The 22934-nt window shown below is 41.8% G+C and overlaps 1 protein-coding gene across 6 annotated transcripts in view; it reads right to left on the bottom strand.

Moving 5' to 3' along the window:
- Positions 1-1471: 1471 nt before the first annotated feature.
- PRDM16 (PR/SET domain 16) overlaps positions 1472-22934 on the bottom strand; it is a 465190-nt gene continuing 443727 nt past the window's right edge. For 5 of the 6 annotated variants that reach the window (XM_019493858.2, XM_019493859.2, XM_059716429.1 and 2 more), the window contains 5 exons: positions 16588-16757; positions 15532-15706; positions 12832-13062; positions 10985-11159; positions 1472-8008 (listed from right to left, as the gene is read on the bottom strand). In XM_019493858.2, the coding sequence (XP_019349403.1) occupies positions 7874-8008; positions 10985-11159; positions 12832-13062; positions 15532-15706; positions 16588-16757 (886 nt within the window). In that variant the 3' untranslated portion in view covers positions 1472-7873. The remainder of the gene's footprint in view (positions 8009-10984; positions 11160-12831; positions 13063-15531; positions 15707-16587; positions 16758-22934) is intronic. The other variant, XM_059716432.1, reaches the window with a different exon arrangement.

The raw sequence follows: 22934 nt of genomic DNA, 5'->3' as shown, positions 1-22934 counted from the left end.
ACTATGGTCCACAATACCGTGTGGATCTACACCACTTGACAACATACATTTCCCTGGGAACAGAGCTTTCCTTGACATCCTCTTCCCCTCCTGTTGATTTTTTTTCCTCTCCCTTTCCTAAAAATGGGGCCTTTTTCTGGCTGGTTTATGGTGAGGCTCACGTGCTTTCTGGACGACAAAGTCCACTTGTCAGCAATATTCTCTTAAAAGTCTCTGTTCTCTTCCCTCTAAGGCCTGCCTGACAATCGCTCTATTATCAGAGCTTTCTTAGCCAGTAGATTCTTTTTTCCCCCCTTCCCCTCCAGGGCTAATAAGGAGAGAGGTTGCCAGCCTCCACAGAGATGCAGAGGATTTCAACTCAGAATTCAGCGAAGACTGCAACCCTTATATGGCAAACTCCAGGGAAGTGCTATTATGTTGTATGTTGGATACCATCATTTGATCACTATGAATGACTTTTTGAAGCACAGACCATTCATCAGTTTTGAAATTCACATCATTAGTTCAAAGACCCTGCTTTCAAGTCATTTTTGCTCCCAGTGCCCCCGCTGAAACATCTGACGGCTATCACTAGATAGTTCTCTAATGCTCTGCTCATAGTGCTACGGAGAAAATATGCTTAACCTACTTAAACAGCTCACAGATTCTTCCCCTATAATCATACCTCCTCCCCAAAATCTCCTCTTCCTTTTGTCCCATGATAGCCTCCCCCACCAGTCAGAATTTTATAATAAAAAAAGTGCCTCCTCTCAAGGCTGGGACATTTGGTGGCATTGGCCATGGCCATTGCCAGACCATGGAGCAGACTCAAGGGAAGAGGGCGAGATGCTTGTTTTACCTTTTTTATCTTTCTCCAAACCTCCAGAAGATCTGCTCAAAAGATCACTCACTGCATTTCAGATTAAGACAAGTGAAATATTAGTTAGCTAAGCCCCTGCGGAGACGAAGTAGGCTCATTGAAGTCATTCTACCATACTTATCTGTCAGTCTCCTGCCAACTTAGGGCGCTTGCTGTTCAACTGGCCACAAGTACTTGACAACTGACAAGTAAGTTTGTGGTGTGAGTACTGCCACAAATGCTGCAGATGGTTAGGTGCTTCCCCAACCTCAGCATGGTACTCATTGTCCTCCCATGGGGAGTAGCACTGCTGCTCTGCTGCTCCTTTGAAGCCCTTAATGTGGTATGGTGAGCACTGGAGGACTGATTCTCTTTGTTGATGTGACATGTCACATGCAGTGGAGGGAGTTACAGAGCTGCTTTGCCCTTGAATCCAGCAACCAAACAGCATAGGGTGGGAGGGACAGGGAGGGTGGATGTTATCTTTCACAAATTAAAACAACGTTTCCATAACACTTTTCCTTAATATAAAAGCATTACAAAACCCAGGCCCGATCACCAAACTATTTCCAAGCATCCCCCTTCTCATGTGTGGCACTGCGCTTTGCCCAAGAAAACTCTCAGGGCCATGGCTTAGAAAAGCACACAGGTTTATTGCATATCAATCTCATGTATAAATTCATTGTAGCATTGGAAAGATTACATTTGGTATACATTCCTATTCTACAGCATTAACCTCAAAATCAGCTTTCCTAGTCATTATTTTAAAGGAATTTCTCTACACAAGTACATTTGTCTTTTATCACAAGCATCAAAATGAAATTTGTAAAATCGCTTTTTTAATTATTTTCTACACTTCATTTCTTTTTATTTCATTATGCTCCCAACAAAGCGATTTCATATTAATTAATAACTGCCACCTCTTTTTCTTTTTTTTTTCCTCCTTGGCAGTTCAAGGCTTCTAGCCTTGGACGCAAAACCTAATCACATATACAATAAGTGCATCTACGGAATTTTTTTTCTTTTTAATAAAAATTTCACAAACAGACACAATAATGACTGCTAAACACAAGTCATGCACAGTTTACTTATAAACATAACAGAAGCAATATACAATCAAGAATGATATGGAACAAGCACCATCCTCTTTCTCAATGTTTTTTAAACATTTTATGAAAACCAGACATTTACAATTGATTTTTTTTTTAAAAAAAAAACACTATACAGTCCTAAAGGAAAAGAAAAAAACTAAATCAAATCTGTATTGTAACAATGGGAGAAAGAATGACATAGGATGCACGGATCTATGATTCTTGCAAGCACAATATATATATGTTTTAAATTACATCTTCTGCAGGCTGGAAATGACATCAGGGCAGAACATCTCTTGCTTTCAAGAGAGCAATGAGAATGTAAAATACATTGAGAAACATCTTCAAAATTACTTTGTTCACATGTGAATTGCACATTTGGAAATCAGAGCTGCCTTTTTTTTCTATCTTTTTCTTTCTTTTTTCCAAAAGTGGTAATAGGAATCAATGACAGAATAAAGACAAAAGAAATCTTGGAATAATTCAATAACATTTTAATCACAGTATCACTCAACACTATGGAGAAACAGTTTCATGGCTTGGTGAAAAACACTACTGACCATTTAGGGGCAAAGTTTTTGCCCTCATGTTACCAGCACAGATCTGAGCAGACTGTTTCACTCCCTGCCCATTTTTAAATGGGCAGCAAAGTGCAGGTTTCTACACCATGATGCTTCCCCCTTCCCCTGCCACACACATACAAAAATACAGCACATAAAAATTGAATGTAAGTCAGTAGATTGAAGTAGGCTGGAGGGGCTGAAGGGGGCTCACAGTCCAGTGCTTTGATGCTTAGAGTCTAAACATGTTAATATGTCATTGTGCAAGTGCTTTTATTAATGCTTCATATAAAATGAGAGAGAAGCAGTTTTCAGTAAGTCTATTGAAATTCTAAGTGCTGATTTGGGGGAAATTGAAAAGTTCTGCTAATCAGTTTGAAGCAGGACAGAAATCATAACTTTGTATTTTGCCTCGAACGCAGCATCGCAAATTCAGCTCATGTGTGGCTGTTAACCCTGTTTTGTTTTGCTTGTTGCTAGCACACTGTCATCACACCTGTTGTGGTCTAAGCAGCAGTAATTTTTCCTTGAAATCAATGGAACATAGGACGCAGCCGGTGCATTTGGAAGTAGGCACCTGAAGCCTGCAGGAGCCCAGCAGGTATCCTCTACAGAAACATACCTGGTGCATCTAACAACAAATCTTGGACACATCTGGTACATCCAGCAACAAGTGGATGCATTCAACCTGGATGTACTGGAATACCAAGTAGCACAGCAACAGCATTGCTCTGGGCACACACTGCACCAATCCCATGACCGACATCATTATTTCGAAGGCTGATATCTGAGTGAGCAACACAAAGGAGCAGCAAGGACAGTAAACCACTTTTTAACGCTTATATTTAGCTCATTTATAAAGTATCTACATTCAAAGTAGCTATAACAGAAGGAAGGGCCCATCAACATGCAGTTCCATTTCAGCAGTACGGAACAATTTGGCACAGCCAGAGGCTTGTCCATGGCCTCAGCTGCTGATTGATTTGTTGGCTCATCCCTTGTGATGTAATGCATCCTATTCCCTCCCTTTGCTATGGTGGCAGTGTGGTTACCTACTGGAGCTGCAAAAACAGATTAACGCAATAGTGCCTGCTCCCCAATAGTTGGTGGCCAGGATCACATCTATGATGGTACCCTTGATTTCAAAGAAATACCAAGCTGCATTTGCTCTAACTACACAGTCTTATATATCACATCGATGGCATTGCTTCCTGAGCCTAATGCATTAGTGGTGCAGGGTATATTTGAGCTGCACTGCTCCACATGCAACTGAAACTAGGGACCCAGGTTTTTCTCATGGCTAGTGCTTAAAAATCATTTCAATTCTGATGGTAGGCTCCGTCTTGTCTCTATTTATTCTAAACATAAGCAAGTCTCAGGAAACATCCTTCAAAGTAAGATTAAAAAACCTGAAAAAAACAAATATCAGCTACAAATTGGAACACATTTTAAGTGCAATTGAATGAGGGGTTAACAGATAAATATAAACTCAACTAAGCATTGTGTTTGTTACGTTACTGAAAAAAAACCCTAAAACAGGTCATCAGAACCGGTTTAGAGAAGTCTGGATCCTAACATTGGCAGAGAGACCAGCTATAGGAATATTTTTTTTAAGTAACAGGAAACTGAAAAGAAAAAAAAGAAATGATTTTATGATTTTAAAAGATCTTTCATTGTTGTAAAGAAGGGCAAAGAGTGTGTCAGCCCCTGCTCACAGTGATCAGAAGATCAGCAGGACTGCTCAGTGCAAGCAGGGATGGCACAGCCTCCTTTGTAGAGGCTAAGGGAAAAGGGACGCAGAGTTCAGAGCTTTTCCTACATTCTTCTTCTGAAGAAGCAATGCAAACAACAGCAGGGCTGAGTTTGTACCCTGGAAGGAAGACAAAAAAGGCCTGTGTAACACTTCTGTTACAGCCTCTGTGCTCATTTGGAGACACCTGGCTGCCCTGTCATCCCCTCATAAGGAGGAGCAAAGCTAAGGAGAACTGGTGTCAGTGACTTGCAAACAAAACACCAAAGGACTCTTGCCCTTTGCACTTGATCCTACAAGTGGCAGAGCACTCTGGCCCCAATCCAGAAAGGAATGAGAGCACATGCTTACCTTTAAGCACATGAATAGTCCCATTGACTTCACAAGGATTTAGGCACATGCTTAAGTACTTTAACTGAACAGGGATTGATTTACTTCTAAGTTTAAAGTTAGTTACACACTTAGGTGTTTTGCCAAGTTAGGGCTTTATAGTGCCCGCTGCTGATCACAGGAATGAGAGACTCTAAAGCCCGGTCCTAGAGATGATCACATAAGTACTCCTGCCAAGCTACTCATGTGAGTACAGTTACATGTATGTAAGTGTCTACAGATTTGAGGTTCTCACCTGGGAAGGTCCTTTTAAGGTATACTTGTTTTTCAGAGCAAAGATTAAACCAACCCTATGTGGGTGACAGCCTTGCTATAGACTATGGAGTTCTTTTCAGAAGAATAACCTTTTAGTTCTAGTAATTAGACCTGGTGCTTTTGCAAATGGCTATAAACTCTAATGGAATCAGTGTTATCCTGCAACTACCCATCTACACTTCTAGATTCGTGTTCCAGGTATGTACAAAGTGTAGATTGTTTATATTTAAAACAAAAATTATACTGGCAGGATTTTTCTTCTGCTCTTTTATATAAATAAGCATTGATTAGTTTTTAACATATGGCACATTTGCATTGTATGGCATCCTGGCCACAATATGGATTTTCACAGTTGTTTTTATTTACACTTCTCCTTGCTTTTTTGAGTTTTGATTATTTTGTCCTATTAAGGGCATTTGGGGAGGTTTTTTTCTGGTTATGATATTTTTCCCCCAAACAAACAAAATAAAAGAAATAAATAGAACACTTATTCTAAATGCAAATGTAATTGAAACTCAAATTTAACAAAATACATGATTGTCTGGAAAATCGGCAGCAAGAACAGCAGGATTATTTAGGGTCATTTGGCACATAAAAATATCTTCCTACTCCCTGGTTATCAATCATACAACATACAACCTTAATTACACAATTTTGGTCCTTCACTACATACTTATATTAACATTATTTCTTCACAATAATGATATCTAATGCAAAAAATACTGTTAAGGAAGAAATAAAATAAGAAAAGAATTAGAAAAACTTACAAGTTATATACAGATTAAGGTAAATTCCATCAGGAACAGAACAATTAATTATTATTTTAAATTGGCCCCTATGGGAATAATTTAAAGCCCAAGTGAATGGGAAGTACTGTTATGTTATACCATAGGCAGATGTGCCAGGGTTAGGAATGTTCCATCTGACTCCTAGAGACTGGTTTCTCCTGACATTGTCAGTTCTTGGGCTACACTTGCCAAGAGCTTTGTGCAAACATTTGAAATAGGGGAGTTAGTTACATATCGCTATTGGATTCGGAGCTTTCGGCACTTATATGCGGTGACTTGGAGAGACATGCAGGAGAGATGTCCCCCTCTGAGTGAACGGGGAGAATAATTTGATACTGCTAATGAGCCTTTCATTCCTTTTACCCAAGAGGCACACAAAGCACAGCGCCATGAGCCATCCAACAGAGGCTCCTGGCATGCTAAAACCCAGCCTCATGTCTTGAAGTGTGGCCCACTAAGATTGCAGGCCCCAGAATACAATGTTCCATCTTAACCTGAGCAGCTACCTCAAGATGAAGCACAGCATGCAGGGACCTCTGCTCCAGCAATCTCCTTCTCCATGTTCAATAGCATAGCAGCTGCAGTCTGTTCTGTTACAGATAATACCAGGGCAGGGAGCAAATTTATAAACACTGACCAGCAGATGCATTTACTATTGTGAGTAGTTCCTCAGAAGTTGGCTAGTGACCCAGTTCTGCAAATACTCAGAAGTGGCCTGGCCCAGAGTCCACTGAAGTCAATGGGAAAACTCCTATCGACACCAATGGGCTTTGAATGAAGGATTTAAGCAACGGGGTCATCAGTGCACCTCGAGGACCTTAGCAAGTCGCTGATACAGCACATTGAATGGGCAAGTTTGTGGCACCCTTGCTGTCACTTAAAGTTTCAGGCCAGAGGGAACCCTAATTCTATGATAAAATACCTAGGAATTTCTCAAACGTAAGCCACAAGCATCATCAGTGTTGCCAATGTAATTCCTTGTCATGTTTCAACCCCCCCTTGTCATAATTATTTTCAAGTTTAGTTTTACCTATAAAATACCAGCTAAAATACCAGGTGGCTATCACAACGCGGAAATAGCACAGACACGCTGCAATATTCCTGGAGGCTGTTTTGTGTCAGCCAAAAAGCTGAGACTTCTGAGCAATTTAAAATCATCCGTAAAAAAATTTGCAAATAGATTTAGATTCAGAAAGATGATACATTTTCTTAGCCACTTGTTTAAGTAGATCTGTACTCATAAGCTTACTAAAAGCCAAGAAATTTTAGGCATCTTATCAAAATGATGGGCCAAATTATGGCAGGGTGCTGTGCATAAGCAACCACCAACAAACCAACATGAGGGCATGGGGCAGAAGTTTCTGCCAAAATCCAGGCTCCCACCAATACTGCAGGGGCCTCATTCTTAAGACCCTCTGGGAGAAGTGACAGAGGGGTGGGTTTTCCAGGGCAGAGCTCACAAGGCACAGTCCACCGTTTTGTCTGATGCAGATAAGTCCCCAGCTCCAGCAACACTCCTGGCAGAAATGATCCCAGCTGTAGGGGATCCCGATTGCCTGCATTGCAGATTCACTGCACCATTTTGCCTTGCATGTATATGTTCTCTTGGGGATGATGGCGGACGTGCAGAGGGGAGGGTGGAAATCTGTGCAGATGCAGAATTTCAATCTCTTTAAAAGAGGCAAGTTAAATAAAATGGGCCCAACTTTGCCCTTCCTTGGTATAATTCCAGTAACCACATTTAGAATTACACCAGGGACGGATGTGATCTAGTTTCATGTTTTCCTTGTTACAGTTAGTCAACTGAACTGAATGGATGGTGGAGAGTCACATGGTTTCAAGTGTGAGTTTAGAAGGAGACTCTAGCTGGCTCAGCGGTATTGTCTTGCAACTCTGAGGGGGCCAATATTTGATTGCACCAATGCAATTCCCGTCTTGTTAACACTATCCTTAGCGATGGTGGGGTCCTAGGGCAGCTTCAGGGCTATCCGGTTTGGAGAGTTTTGTTCCGACACGTTTGAACTGAACAGCTGCAGAGAGATAAAAATTCAGGAGCTGCAGATCACACATGACAGGTTTCTTTCCCCAGCTGACTGCCCGAGGCCCTGGGATCCATCTTCTGCTTGCTGGAATTTCTGATAGGGCAATCACAGCACCGCGGCTGCCTCACTTGGACTCTGACCCAGTGCCTTCTCGACCTCTCAGAGGTGGTTAATGGGGTTAAAGGTCCCCGACTCTGAAGCTGCTCCTGCCATGTTCAACCAAGCATCCAGAGAATTCTGGGAAGAAGTGTGGAGGGGAGCATTCTCAGAAAGGGACATCATCATTGCATAAGCCTAGAGAAGGAAAACACAGGTGGATAAATGGGTGACTCATACTCAGGACATCCTGGACTCACCCAGGGGAAGTACAGTCTCATTTAACTATTTACATTCCAGAACGCCAAACAGGCAGACAGCATTGCTGTGGGCTGGCAGCCCTGTCTATCAATCAGTTCTTGTCCTCCCACAAACTATTTGGATTTTGCCATAGAGTTTAAGAGGCAGCAATGGGCCTAGACAGGCAAACCTGCCACCTTTCTCTGTCTCCTCAAACCCCCACCTCTGTGCCAGGGCCTGGCACTTGATAACAAATCCTAACATATACTACCAGACCCCTCTCCTATGGGACATAACTCCTCCCAGGGAATATCTCCAGGAGCCAGCACTTTGGCCCACTTCCTTGACACAGTTTTCAAAAATGCATATATCATAGTGCATGTGACTGCCAAAGTATAAAGCTGCGCTGTAGCATGGTGCCCCCCTGCCAGCTCACATACAGTCTTGCTATAGTGGCACAGACCTCAACAGGGACTAAGTTTTGGAGCACAAGCCCCCAGCACTCTCACACTCCCATGTAGGGTCATGATCAGTATAACTGTGTGGTAAGACAGGACACATGCATGTACATGACAGGAATTCCTTGCCATGAAAAACTGGCTCTTGGGAGTTTCTGTGGACAGGTAAGAGTATAAATTTAGATGAGGTTCAGCTATGCCACAGCAAAGGTCAGGGTATGGCTTAGAGAACAGGAGCTTTGTATATGGCATCTATTTAATCTGCCGAGCAACTCTGCTAGGTCTGGATGGACTTGTGGCTTGTGCAGAGGGAACAGGGTATATATGTGTGCAGTATTTGCAGGTATGTTAGTAGGGTCCCAAGTCCATGCTTGTGTGCTTTACTCTAGGGCTACCTTGTGAAAATGTGAGAAGAAATAAGCTGGGGCTTCTGGTTATGGCATGATAAGTGGTTTGCTTTACTGTTCCCTAGACCTTCCCCTCTTTGTTACTTGCTTGTCTTATCCACTTTTTGCATTGTTAACACTTAAGTCCCAATCCTTCAAAGACTTATGCACACCTGGAATTTTACATGATGGGGATGTGAAACTGAGCAGAGCCACCCATAACATTAAGGAGCTATATATGCATCAGTCTTTGTGGGATAGAGGACCAGGACTGCAAGTTCTTCCGGGCAGCACAGTGTTTTTCCTCCACATGTCTGCAATGTTTAGCACAGTCATCCCTAGTTGTGGTTGTAAAACAAACTTAATCATAATCATCATCATTGTAGTAAACAGAACTCCAACCCAACCCTTTGAAACATGTGCCTATTTAAATTGCTACAGAGAAAGCCAAACAGAATGAACTGAACAATAAGACTGCCATGCTTTGCTGATTAAATGTTTTTTTACTACACTACCTGCATTTAACATATGCGCATCAGAGAATCTGAAACTATTTGAGTGACCCTGCCTCTCAATACGTGGTATGTCTTCCATCTCCCATTCTACAAAACTGTTTCTAAAAAGAATCACACATCACACCTACCATTGCAGTGAAAAAAAGAAAAAAAAACAGGTGTCCCAAGATAGTTAGTAGAGTCAGCATATTAGTAAAAAGACACAAACAGAGGGCATGCAAGTGCCTTGTTTGAAACTTTAAACGCGCTTTATCAGAAAAGAAGTGATCTCCCTCCTTCGTATGCCAAACCCCATTAAATGCATCTAAATCCACAGTGAAGACCATTTCAACCACTTCCAGGAGGCAGTGCCTTTTCTTGTCTGAAGCTTAAGTAACCACAATAAAGTACCTTTAGGGTGTCCAGTACAATTCTGTCTGACCTTAGTAAAAGTCCTATCTCTATTACGTGACTGAATTTAGCAGCTATACTGGCTGGTCATTTAAGCTAGCCGTCACTGCAAATCCTGTTCCTTGGAGCTCAAAAAGGAAATCCAAGTGCAGTAGCTGATTGTGCCAAATGAAACCTGAAGCAGACACTCTGTTAAGTATGCTCAAATCTGCATTAGTATTGAAGGGAAATATTGAAACTTCATCGGTTTGTTTTATGCAGTTCAGAAGGACAGATTGAGGGCAAAAAGTTGAAGTTTCAGTCAGACACTTTCTCTGAGGCTTATCTCAAAACGTGCCCTTCATTCGAGGAATTGGGCTAGATAACTCAGAATAGCTTCCTGGTAAGACCTTTTTCTGTTTGGATAAGGTGCAAGTATCAAGAGACTAGAGACTTGAGCAGCATTTTTGCTTCAAGTGAAATCAGGGAGCACAGAACATACCGCTTTTCTTTAAATATGAGTTCTTCAAAGTCTCTCAGACTTCAAGATACATTGGGATGCCATTTGAGTTTTGACAGAAAGCTGGGCTTGGTTCTTGTTTGTGTCTGTATGGTTCATGGCTTATTGCTAGTGAGGCAGAGTTTCGGTTTGAAGTTCTTTTCAATAGGAGCAATCAGTACAGGGATCAAGATAATGCCTAATGCATAAGAAAGTTGCATTTTCTGCTTGGATTGATGCAACTCTCCAAGAAAGTCTAGAAAAGCTATTATTCATTAGATTTGTTGTCCCTATTGTTAAATTCTGTTATACTTTACTGGTTTCAATAGGACAGTTCCTTAGCTGGAGCTATTCCAAAATATATCAGTGGATGAGTTGGCTGAAAGCTTGTAATTCTCACCTTTCTATATACATTTATATACAGAAAGATCAATTGATGCCCCTCTATCTCCACACAACTCATATTCACTCTACAGGGTTGATAGTCAATGAGGCTGATTATATGAGGCCTAAGTTAACAGTCCCACTCCTGTTTCTTCTGGACTGCGACATGGCTGCAAGCAGACGCAGTTCCCAAATTAGCGACCATCAGAATTCCAACTCAGCGCAGAGAGAAAACCAACCTAGCTCAAGGAACACACTGCTGATCACTACTCCCATGGCAATGCTGGTGGCAAGCTAGGTGAAATGTTCTGTCATATACCTACCTGGTTTTTAGCCTGCCTGTACAGAGTCTGTTTTATTGTCTCAGAGTCTAAGGTGGAATTAAACACATCTTTAACTTCAAATGCTTCCTCGGCTGCTTTGCGAAGATCCAGCCCCTTCCCAAAATTCGGCATCTGCTCCAAATCTAACAAGCCGGCTTCGTCCTCCTCAATACACCTGTACCAATGACCAGGGGAAGGGGTTGACCTGTTGTTAGCTCATCGCGCCGTTTACAGTCTAGCCAATGTGAGTATTGCTAACTCAGCGCCTGCATGCACATAACATGGGGTTCCCACAAGCCACATGCATGAACAGACAGACAAACAGACAAGAAAACAACACATGATGCTGGGAGCAAACTAAAAACAGAAAGCATGGTTATGCACCTACACTGCAAGCATTAGTGCAAGCACGTGTTCTGTCGTTCAGTGTGGAGACCATTTTCATTCAGATTCCCTGTGCATAGAAGTATGGTTTTTATCTATTCCTGAAAAAAATGTGGGGAATCAACAATAGCTTACGTGTAGCTGCTGCTCCAGTCTCCACGAGTTATAGCATATTTAATTGGAAACACTTTGAATACTACAGCACTTTGCATCAGCAGATAACAAAGCATCATTAATTTGCAGATGAGAACTATGGCACCAGGCAAGCTAAGGCCCACATCTTTGGAAGTGGACTTGCATTTTTAATACTCAATTTATGATACAAAGTTAGATTCTTAGGACCTGATTTTTGCAAGTCCTGACAATACTGGTCATAGTCAATGGGAGTCGTGGTCACTTGGGCACTCCAAACCTGGGCATCCAAAAGAGTCTTTCCTGAAAATACGGGTTTCAGTGGAAAGTCACACAGAAACAAATCGGTGGCAGAGCCAGGGTAAAGGTTTCATCCCCTAACTCCTTTCTCTCTGCCCTGTTCACTGGACCACACCCTGAATGGACTTCAACATGCCAGCTCACAGATGCAATGAGTGTGAAATGCAAGTCGTTAAGCAATCAAAAGGAAAGAGAGTCCCTTCACTTTCTGTGTAGTCAAACAACTATATTTTGCTGTGTTTTCCAACGTAAAATTATCCTTTCACACTTTTCTGCCTTGCAGTATACATTTTAACATACACTCTTCTGAAGCAGGCAGTCAGCTATCTTGGCTTACAAAGCTTTGCATTTTCAACCTCAGAAGTGGAACAAAACAGAAGAGAAGCAGCATAGGTCTCCTTTCCTTTCAATATTTTGATTACATTTTAAGATATTTCTCCTGAAGAGGTCTGTTTGGTGGCGGATACAGATAGGATACAGAGCACACATGGACACAAAAATGAAACAAGAGCATGGGGACACATTCACTCAGCCCAGATAAGAGTGACCCCACTGTCTCCACTGAAATCAATTCTGTGCCTCAGGTACCAAGATAATAAGATACTGCCATTTTGCTGTAAATAAGATGGATGGTACGCTGGAAAACCTGACAGTTTGCATGCTCCTATCATCCACACCTGGCACTGCCTTCTCCCTGACAAGTGTTCTGAAAACAGACTTTATCTGCTGTGCAGAAAGAAGAATTCATGCAAATTTTGAGCAGGCTCCTTTTCGTCAGGTGCTAACTATTTACCTTCCTGGCACACGCCTTTTCAGGCCTTGTATGTAACTTATTAGTTTTGCCTTTCAGTGCATTTCCCCCTTCTGATTTCCATGATGGTGAAAATGAAATACCTAGGGTGGATGCTGTGCTCAAACTGGAGGTATGAGTCATGGTGTAAAAATAAAGTGATACTGCTCATGACCTGTTAACAACACAAGGCCAGAAATTAAACCCGGGCGTGTTTTACAGAGGACATAGCCTAACCCACCTTCGGGTATGGTCAAAGCTCATGGTGAGGGATGTGGGCTCTTCATCCTCCTCATCCTCAAATGTTCCTCGGGGCTCTGTTGTGGGCGATACTGTTTCCTCCTGCGATTTCCCTGTCAGGCTGTCATCATCTTCCTCTTCCAGTTCTTCATCTTCATCATCCACATCTTCTGCTTTCTCACTTGCTAATCCATGACATTGGGAGCTGCCATCTATGTCTTGGATTTCTGGCCTGAAATGTGTGATGATAAGATTATCAAGATGTCAGATGAGTACAGCAATATACTTCCATTTGGATGCAGGACTTAGGCATTTAACTCTACGTTTGTTATTTATGGTTTCAAACAGCTGGAGACAGAAAAGACTTGTGAGATAATCCATTCTTGTATGGTCAATGAAAAAGCATTCGCTATCATTTCTAAGGGCTGATGAGATAAATCAAATATACTCCATTCCTAGATGCTTCTTAAAAGTAGATTTTGTCTGGTTTGGGTTTTAGAGACAATGTTTATTTCCACCTTTTAAGATTATAAATTTTGTGGGGAAAGAGTCATGTCTTTGTGCTTTTTGATGTACAGACCAAAATAATAGTTTCCTTAGGGACAAAGTTCTACAGTCAGACAGAGGCAGTTTCCTAAATGTGAACCTGAATGACCAGACTAAATTCCCTTTTTTGCTATTATTCCTAATTAAATCTATGTGGACAAGGGATATCTAAGCTGCCAGCAAAACTTAAATACCCCATGTTAGATTACTAATGTCCCGACTGTAATGATGCATAAATTGAATGCACTGAGATAATACTAGATGGAATGATACAAATTTAACTTCATCATCCAGAAAGTTTCCACAACAAAGTGAATATTAAAATCAAGAATGTCCTTGAAGACTCTTGTTTAATATGGATTGCACTGGTTATACTCATTATGCAGAGTTCCCATAGAAACATTTTGGTTCAAAAAAACCCCCAAACACTTCAAACTTGATATCAGCATTACATGGCTATTTGTGAAAACAACAGAGTAGCAGAAACATAATTACAACTGGCCTGGAGTGGAGTGACATTTGTACAACACAGAATGTCCTTTTGGGTCTTTCTGTAGATTAAATATCACTCTGTCAAAATAAGGTTTAAAAAATTAAGGGGAAACTCAGATGTTTTCCAAGCCCTGGATCTTGTCACTTAGTCTAAACACATCAGCAGCATGTTTGTTTTAGAGAATTTTGATCAATTTTCTTTAAGGTACAGGCTCAAATTTGATTCTCCCTGTGGATCAATTATATCAGCCTGCTGAGGACTTCTCTTCTTGTCTATTTTTTTGTCTACATCAGGCACAAAGTTAAAAGATTCTGAATTTCCCCCAGGAAATGGCAGTAAACTTTTTTCCCCTGTTTTATTTCTGAGCGTGCAACCTAAACAAAAACTCTTGTATGGAGTCTATTTATGATGGTATTGTTTTATCTTTGATTCAGGCCTGAAATGAAGGCCACAGACCTGGGAAAAAAATGAAAATGCATCTAAATTTAACACTTTTACAAGCCCTCTGGGTGAAGCTAAGTGGTGCATTCCCCATGCAAAACTCCAAAAGGATATTGTTGCTATGGTGGCAGCCGGAAACATAAGGCTGCCAAGCTGGGAAGTTCAGAGCTACACATAGCAGAGACATCCAGCATCTGCCCAATTTCTCAGCTTGTTAATGTAATGGAGGATCATGATGGTGGAGACCTACTGTAGGGGTATGTGGGATCCAATGCAAGAGTGGGCTAGTCTGAAATGGCGTGACTTTCAGAGGGGGAGACAATGAAAGGGCAGGTCAAAGGACTAAAATGCAGACCTACTGTGAGCAGTTGACATTCCAGGGAGACTGGGGGAACTGCATCGTGTTCAAAGAGGTCTAGATTTGGCCAAAGAATCCATAGTAGGGAAGGAGGGGAATCACGAGTCGATCCTACAGGACCACATTAAGGCAGTGAAGGATAGTGAAGAAGAGGTTGGTGGTTTTGTGAAGCCCTACATTTTTGGTGGATCAAGACCTCAGTTAATTTTAAGCCTCTGCCATGAATTAGACGATTATCAAGCCCTTTTTATAGGAGGGAACACTTTCTTTTATATGGAAAGTGTTTGGGTGGAAGGAGTGGGACATCTGACTACAGACGCTTCCAAACAGGGGCCCAAGATCAGGTTTAGCAAAGGAACATAGAAATGGGTTCATGTCTATCCATGAAGAGTAAAAACACTTGCATGGGGAATACCTGGGTCACTACACGTTTTGATTTGTTGACATCAATAATGCCATATTCCCACCCATTACAGCAGGCAAATTAGAAATGACACAAACAGATTGCATGCTTCTGTTTCCTTAGGCAATAATCTCCCAGCCTTAGTGCGATGGATTAAATGTGTGAGGTCAGGTGGAAGGTCAACACCACTGGATTTTTTAGTTAGGGAAAAATGAAGTTTTTACAAGACAGTCCTTTTGGGTTCACTCTGCAGGATACAGAGGGAACAGCCACTAGGCTGCATTCTCCCCAGATCTACTGCCACTAGTTGTTTCCATGAATTGTGACTACTTTCTACAGTTTCTAGACTGAGGGTATAGTAAGATCATTGTTTTTACACACTGTATTTAAGTCCTAAATATTGCCATAAATCAGCCAGTTATCTCACGGGTACCGTAATGTGATTTTTTGGCTTATTTACCTTTTATCTGCTAAAGTTGATGCTTGATTCATCTCACTATTTGCAATAAAATTTCTGATTTCAGAGAAATACGAGTCCTCTTTCTCGTCTAAAAGTGCATGGTTGTCGGATTCCGAGTTTGGAGAGGAGGCACTGGTCCCAAGGTGGTTTGTGATGACTCCAGAGTGCTGGCTCACTGGACACGAGAGCAATCAGGGGAGAAAATCAGATACTATCAAATCAGATACTACCAAAACTGCTACCCAGACAGTCCAGGAGGAATATTTATGCAACACATCACTTAGTGTATATTGAGACTTTAAACACCAGAGAAGTTTCAAAAATTAAAAATAGTGTAACTATGGTTTTTCTTAACTTAAAATGCCTGGAGATTATTCATTTGTTAATATTTAGCGTGTAGAGAATAAATGCACTTGCCAAGGTGCATCCACTCTAAAATTATCTTTCTATTTCTTCTGAGCTAAAACACATTTAATTTGTGTAGGTTCCCTTCCCCTCTTTTTCTTCTTTTTCAAAGAAAATTCTACCTGCCTTTTAAAGTTAGAGCCATGTCTTAACAGTCTTTTTTTTTGCATTAAAGAGATTTCTTTAGATAAATGCTTATTGGGCCCCTATCACTATTGCTCCTGAACATCTCACCATCATTAGTAAGTGTGTCCTCAGAAGCCCCTTCTGAGGCATGCGGTATTATCACTGCCTTTTTTTTCCTTTGTAGAGAGATAAGGAAAAGTCACAGAGAGTTTTAAACTGAGAGCTGAGAACTGAATCCAGAGCTGCTATCTCTTCTTCTTCCGCTAACTAAATAATAAAACTCTGCTTTCTTGTTCAACTACATGCATGTGTGTGTGTGAAAGAGAGAGTTACACGCTGTGATAACAGTACTTCTCTCCATTGTTAGGAATGTAGTATCTGAAGCAAAGATGTGAACTTTTTCATTCGCTGCCTGAGGATGATACTCACTGGCAAGAAATGAGTGAGGCTGCAGGAAGAGTGAAGTCCCAGAGGGCTCTCCTTCCACTGCCTCTCATAAAGGCTGCACATGACAGTGTCTCCTACCTGGAACATTCTCATGTTCGTGTTTCTTCAGGTGTCGGTCTAGGTTGGTCTGCTGCCCAAAGCATCGGTTACACAGGTGACATTTGAATGGCTTCTCCTTGTTATGAATGTTTCTGACGTGCCGCTGGAGGTTAGAGGAAATACTGAATGATCTGTCACAGTATTTACACCTGAGAAACAAAAGCAAATGCCAATGAGTGCAATGCAAAAATGGAAAAAGAAGGCCGGGGGGGAGGAGGGGGAGGGAGAAAGAGGAAAGGAAATCCCAACTACCAGAAAACATTGCTCTATAAATCTTACTCAGCTCAGGACCTGGAAAGCATGGGGCATTAATCATCCCAGACAATTCTGATATTATTATTATTCAAGACACAGGAAGAAGGGATTAGGATTAATTAAGAGGTTAGCCAGTCCAAACAAATAGGAACTTAAAACAAAATAATTACTTTTCCACATATAAATGTACAAGCATGAAAGGAGAATTTATGTTTCCCAGGTCTCTCATTTTGTGGGGAAAGGAGGAGTTGCGAGAGAGGAGGTTTAAAGGAAGACTGAAAAAAAAACATTACTCAGATACCTACATGACACAGGCATCTGGAGCAACAGAAAACAACAGTGAGCTCCTTGTGGAAGGCTAAAATATGCACAAGGGGTGGGCCTGATAGCGTATCAATAACACAATATGGTATTTACTTGAATCTAAAGTGAGGTTTTCCCCTCCATTCAGCATAGGGAAAAAAGCCCCTCATTTTAAATTCGAATGGGGCAGAAGGATGACAACAGCTGCATCTCCAACACTGACCCAACCCCAGGGTGAGCGCAGAAAATGCAGATGCTGCCACTGCCCACCCCTCCCCACCAACCTTGCCCCTTGCAGCTTCTGCTCCCCCTTGCCTTTGTTTCCACCATCCCCTTTACCTTCCACTCACTGCTCCAGCTCTGGCTGAGGTCCTGATCCAGTCAGGGGCAGGGAGAATGGAGCACAATGCTACCTCTGAGCCCAGCCGGGCCACCATCAGCTCTGGCCCTGGTTCTGGGGCTGAAGCTGCTGTGTGGCCAGGCTGGGGCCAGAGGCAGCTACTCTCAGCCATAGAGGGGCCTCAGCTGGAGCCAGAGCTGCAAGGGGAAGGTAAATGACAGCAGGAGAGGGAGAGAGGGGAGAGGAGGTGAGTGCATGGAGCAGGCAAGAGGGGAGAGGCAGGCAGAAGGAGCGGAAAGTAGTGGTGGGGGACAGGTTCCCTGAGAGCGTAGGCATGGGAAGGAGGGGCAGGTTTCAGGGGGTGCAGGTACCAGGGGGGCAGACAGGAGAGGTGCAAGTGAGGGGGGGCAGGCAGCAGGGGGAACAGGCACCATGTGGAGCAGGCGTGGGTTGAATAGTCACTGTGGGGGGAGGCAGGCAGCTGGCGGGGGGTCAAATGGTGGGGAGGAACAGACAGCAAGGGGCAGGGATTAAGCTGCTTGACTCCCTTGCTGCCTGCCCCACTACAACCTGCTGCCCCTGATGCTGCTTGCCCCACTGTAGCAACAGAGGGAACAAATTTAAGGTGACCCTCCAAAAATTAGATCGCAGACATGTAAAATTATAACAAATTTATAAATATTCCATGTCTAGAATCTTATTCTTGATGAGTCACCTTAAATTCAGAGCCGTCTTGGATTCGGGTAAATATGGTAAATTATTCTTATATTCATTTATGTATTATCTAAGACAGGAAGGACACTTTCCAAACAAGAAGAAGATGTACTTCCTGCCCAGTGGAGCATAGCCAGTCCAGAATTCATTACAACTATGGTTTAGTTAGGAAATGATCAGGGGAAAGACCATGAAGAGGCAGGGAAATTTTCCCTCATGGTGGGAAGCTGCTGAATGAAAGAAGCCAAGCAAGAAAGTTTAGAAAGTGGCAAGTGACAAATGTCCTCCCTTTCACGCCAGTCACATCAGAGCCCACAGCTGATACGCTGGCATTGCATTTAACATGTTAGTCCTTTGCATTCAGTAGATTTGAAACCATGAGAAGGCATTTCCAGGGCTCTACAAATGCAGCGGTGCCTGAGAAAGCCAGAGCTCTGGATCGGCTTATAATGAGGAACAAGAGTGTGCCTATCTTACTGAAGAGGGCAGCTTTGAGCCACAGGGAAGGACTCCAGTGCTGCAGCTTTCCAGCCTGAATCTCAGAAACGTCCCTCTTAAAATGGGTCTTGTTTATATCTCAATACTCAGCAGATTTCCTTCCCTTATGCCCCACCATCAAAAATCAGAAAAGTGGAATCATTCCATATCTACCACTCTCTGCAGAGCTTAAAGACTTTCTGCATCAACTTCTGCTCTTGGCCTGGTGAAAGCCTGGACTAACTCCACTTACTCTACCTGCATGCTGCAAACTTCTGACCCACTAAATGCTATCTACTCTGGGCCAAATCATGCTCATTTTACTAATGTAATCAGCTTTGTTAACTTCAGGGGGAGTCCTTGTATGTGAGGAAGACAAGCAGGATCTGAACTTGTGTGTCTGCCTTGCAGGCTCTGAAACAAGACTCAGCTTGATAGTAAGGACATAATGTTGTTTTCTTAAAACATAAAGGATTCAAATGGTGGGGTAGGGGGAGGTTGGAAGTGTCAAAAATCACCATTATGCCGCACGCACACACTTTCCAGATGTGCTACAGCTGTGGCTCTGACTTGGTCTCTAAAAATACATTGCTATTATTGTTGGAAGTAACAGGAGATACATTTATGAAACACTCTCCCCAAATGTTTATGGATTCCATGTCCACCTATGAAATCCCTACCATTAAATCACCAAGGAGAATTAAGAAGCTACATGTAACGCAACTTCATTCTGGACATAGTAGGAAACAAACAAGCTCTTGTGTTATGTTACATTGTCCTCAGACTTCAGCATTCTTTTCCTAATGTCTTTCTTGTTTTTAACCTCACTTTTACCAAAGGTCAGCTGAACCACTGAAGAAAACAGGACATGACACCTCTTTGGACAATTGCTTTTGATGGTAGCAAAATCCAGCACACATTATATACTAAAAATTATTCACAATGTTTGCAGCTCTAATTGACCTCTTGGAAGTATAAGATCTGGTCTTCAGAAATGATGATTATTTTCAGCTTCCACTGAGGTGTTCAGCACTTCTGCAAATCTAGGACAAAAGGCCCAAATACTCAAATGTCCTGGATATTCCCTAGCCATCTGATTACTGATTTTTCTGATCTGTTTTTTTTTTTTTAACTATAGTAAGAGCAGCATCCAGGACAATATAAGCAAATTGGCACTTTGGCTTATCGATAGTATATTTCTGTAAATACAGATGTGCCCACACAAAACTAAATGCACAGCAAAAAATAGCAAAAAGAAAAAATAAATAAAGATCAAATTAAAACTGGTAAGGACTCCCTTCCCCATCCCTGGATTAACTAAAAAAAAAATCTATATTAAAAAGCAATCAAAGAAGCTCTCTACTCACAGACCAACCAACTGCAGTTTCCCAACAGAGGCAACCACACTAGGGAACAAGTTAGAAGATTTATGTGCTGTAAAGCAATCTAGATGTTCTCAGATGAGTCCTAAATGAGGCATTGTAGAGTTGAGGGATGCTGTGTGTGTTGGTGTATGACTAGGATGCAGATTTTCTGTATGTATATGTAGGATGCATACGTACATGTAGGATGCCTGTGTGTGTGTGTGTGTGTGTGTGTGTGTGTGTGTGTGTGTGTGTGTGTGTGTATGAGAGAGAGAGAGAGAGAGAGAGAGAGAGTGTGTGAGTGAGACAGCGTGTGTGAGAGAGAGAGAGAGAGAGGTGGTGGGGGTAGAGACAGACATCACAGCTCTGACTTCCCGTTCCCATAGTCAACATCATGCCTTTGCAGGCACAAAAAAGTAGTCAGCATCTACACATGCGCTTCGGTGCATTAATTTAATGTGCTGATTTCTCGTACCTGTATCTACAGGTACTAGAAAATGGTGCGTTAGACTAACCTATTGTGTAATAACTGCTGACCACGTAAAGATGACAACACTTTACTGCACATTAAATTAGCCTAACGCACAGTAAAGCATCTTGTGTCGATGCACTCTGTGAGTACATCTAGCAGTGCTCACTGCTAGTAGTACCAGTATTGTGGGCCCTGCTAGCTTCTGCTCCCATTACTCACACAAGCAGTCCCTGTGACTTCAAAGGAGGCACTCATGTAAAGTAAGGTAAAAGGGATTTGGCCCCATACAAGCCAGTTTATTTAGATGTTCAGGAAGTCTTTGAAAAGTTTCACTTGACAGGCCCTTGCTCTAACTATGAGCTATGGGGATCCAGGGTAGGATAGAGAGAATGGATAAAGAGCTTGTTAAAAAAATGGAAAACAGAGGGCCATTTGAAAGGAGCAATATCTAATGTCTGTGAAAGCAGGTATGAAGGAGATGTACTGTATTATATGTGGTCCCAGAGGGGTCACTACTTGGCTCTCTGCTGGTTTTAATCTAAATAAATGGCCTAGACAGTGGGACCAACTTTAAATGCAAGAAAGAGGTAAAGGCAGAAGCTGTAGGTCTACAACATACAGAAGGAATCACATATGCTTTATAGGACCCACTGACAAATTGCTAGTGAAGTTTGTTGCCAAACAATTTAAAATAGTACACCAATGGATTCAGAAATAATAAACAGGAACAAATGATGGCTAGCAAGGAGCCAGAGCTGGGAACCTTTGAGAAGGAATGCAAAGAAGTAGTGGATAATCCATCTGAACTCAAGGGAACATGGAGACATGGCTTAAAAAGCCACTTGGAGAAAAAAAGGCAGCAAAAGCAATGATATATAGAAGTGTGTTACTAAGCAAGGCACTGTAAGACTCTGACTGTCTGGTAACAGATCAGCTAGAATACATACGTTCTTGTGCTTTCTAAACTTCAAGTTGCACGGTCCCCCTTACAAAACTTTAGGTTTATTTGAAGATTAAACAACATGAGTTGTAAAGTCAAAATAACAGTAACAGCCCCATAAACAAGTGGGCCCGTTGTCCTTTCTCGACATAATTCCCTGGTCTTGAATGGAGTTCCACCAGGTTTAAAAGCAAGCAAGAAAGAAGAGCTTTTTATTAAACTACGTGCAATCTTAAACAACATGGTAAATGTCAGCTTGAGTTGTTAGTTTCAGCTTAATGCAGATAACAGGGCATGGGGGCCTGAAAGGAAATTAAAGAAAAACAAATTCAAAACAGACCTCAGGAAGCACATCTTTATGGAGGGAATCGCAGATCTAGGAAATGGCTGAACAGACGACATTGCTAGGGCCCTGGGATTGGGTGCAATTCAAGAATCAATTAGATGACATCCTGGAGGGAATGGACTTTTGAAAGAGGGAAAATACCTTTTAGATCAAATAGCCTTCCCTTGTTCTCAGTTCTGGTCATACATTGTTCTAACACAGAGGGAAAAACACAACAACAGAATACCTTTCTATCTGCAAGAGCTTCATTAAAAACTGTCTGCTCTGAGGCCTGTACTATAAGGTTTAGGAGAAGGATGACCAAGTCCTGTTTTTTCTTTTATTTCCTGACTTGCCAAGAAAGGTTGTCATTATTTCACAACAAGTGCAACTTATTTTGCTCTCCACAGAAGGAAATTCAAATAGTTACATTTAATTGCTTTTATTCTTGGGTCTTGAAACACATACTGCTGAATTTTTGGTCGGCTGCAGGAAGGAACTATGAATAGAAAAGAATGCCACTTATTTGCACTTTATTGCCTAGGTGTACACACACACACACACACACACACACACACACACACACCCCCCATGATGCAGGTGAAGCATCTTTAACCATTTTGTTTTAAAATGTGCATAGTGCATTAGTGCATGCGTCTTTAATAATATAAACAGCACTTTTCATTTTCAAAGCACTGTGCCAATATTATTCAATCCATGTAATTGCCATGTAAGATATTGGAGAAAGGCAAAGGTCACAAAGTAAATCAGTGACCATCAGGACTAGAACCCAGACCTTAAGATTTACTGTTCCCTGCTCTAGTAAAACCATGCTGCATCTATACTGGACATTTCGTATGTTTATATTGCGGGCCTGTATTCACGTGTGTGGGTTTCTGTTCAGGTTTGTGCATATGGTTGCTCAAATAACTCTCCTGATTGCCACAGTCAACATAGAAACTACTTAAAACAAGAAAGAAAAGTTACAATAAGAACAACAATAAATCCTGAGAATTGGTGACCTGCTTTTGCCCAGACAGAGTCAGTATTTGCAAAACAAGCTTTCAAAACAATTATTGTTGCTGAAGTTGGAAATCACAGTTCTCAGAGAGCAAAAGAAAATCAATGATAATTAA

Source organism: Alligator mississippiensis, chromosome 13, assembly GCF_030867095.1.
Source record: "Alligator mississippiensis isolate rAllMis1 chromosome 13, rAllMis1, whole genome shotgun sequence".
NCBI classification, from domain to species: Eukaryota; Metazoa; Chordata; order Crocodylia; family Alligatoridae; genus Alligator; species Alligator mississippiensis.
Note: the sequence above shows the minus strand (reverse complement) of the source record. Positions and strands in the feature narration are given on the sequence as shown.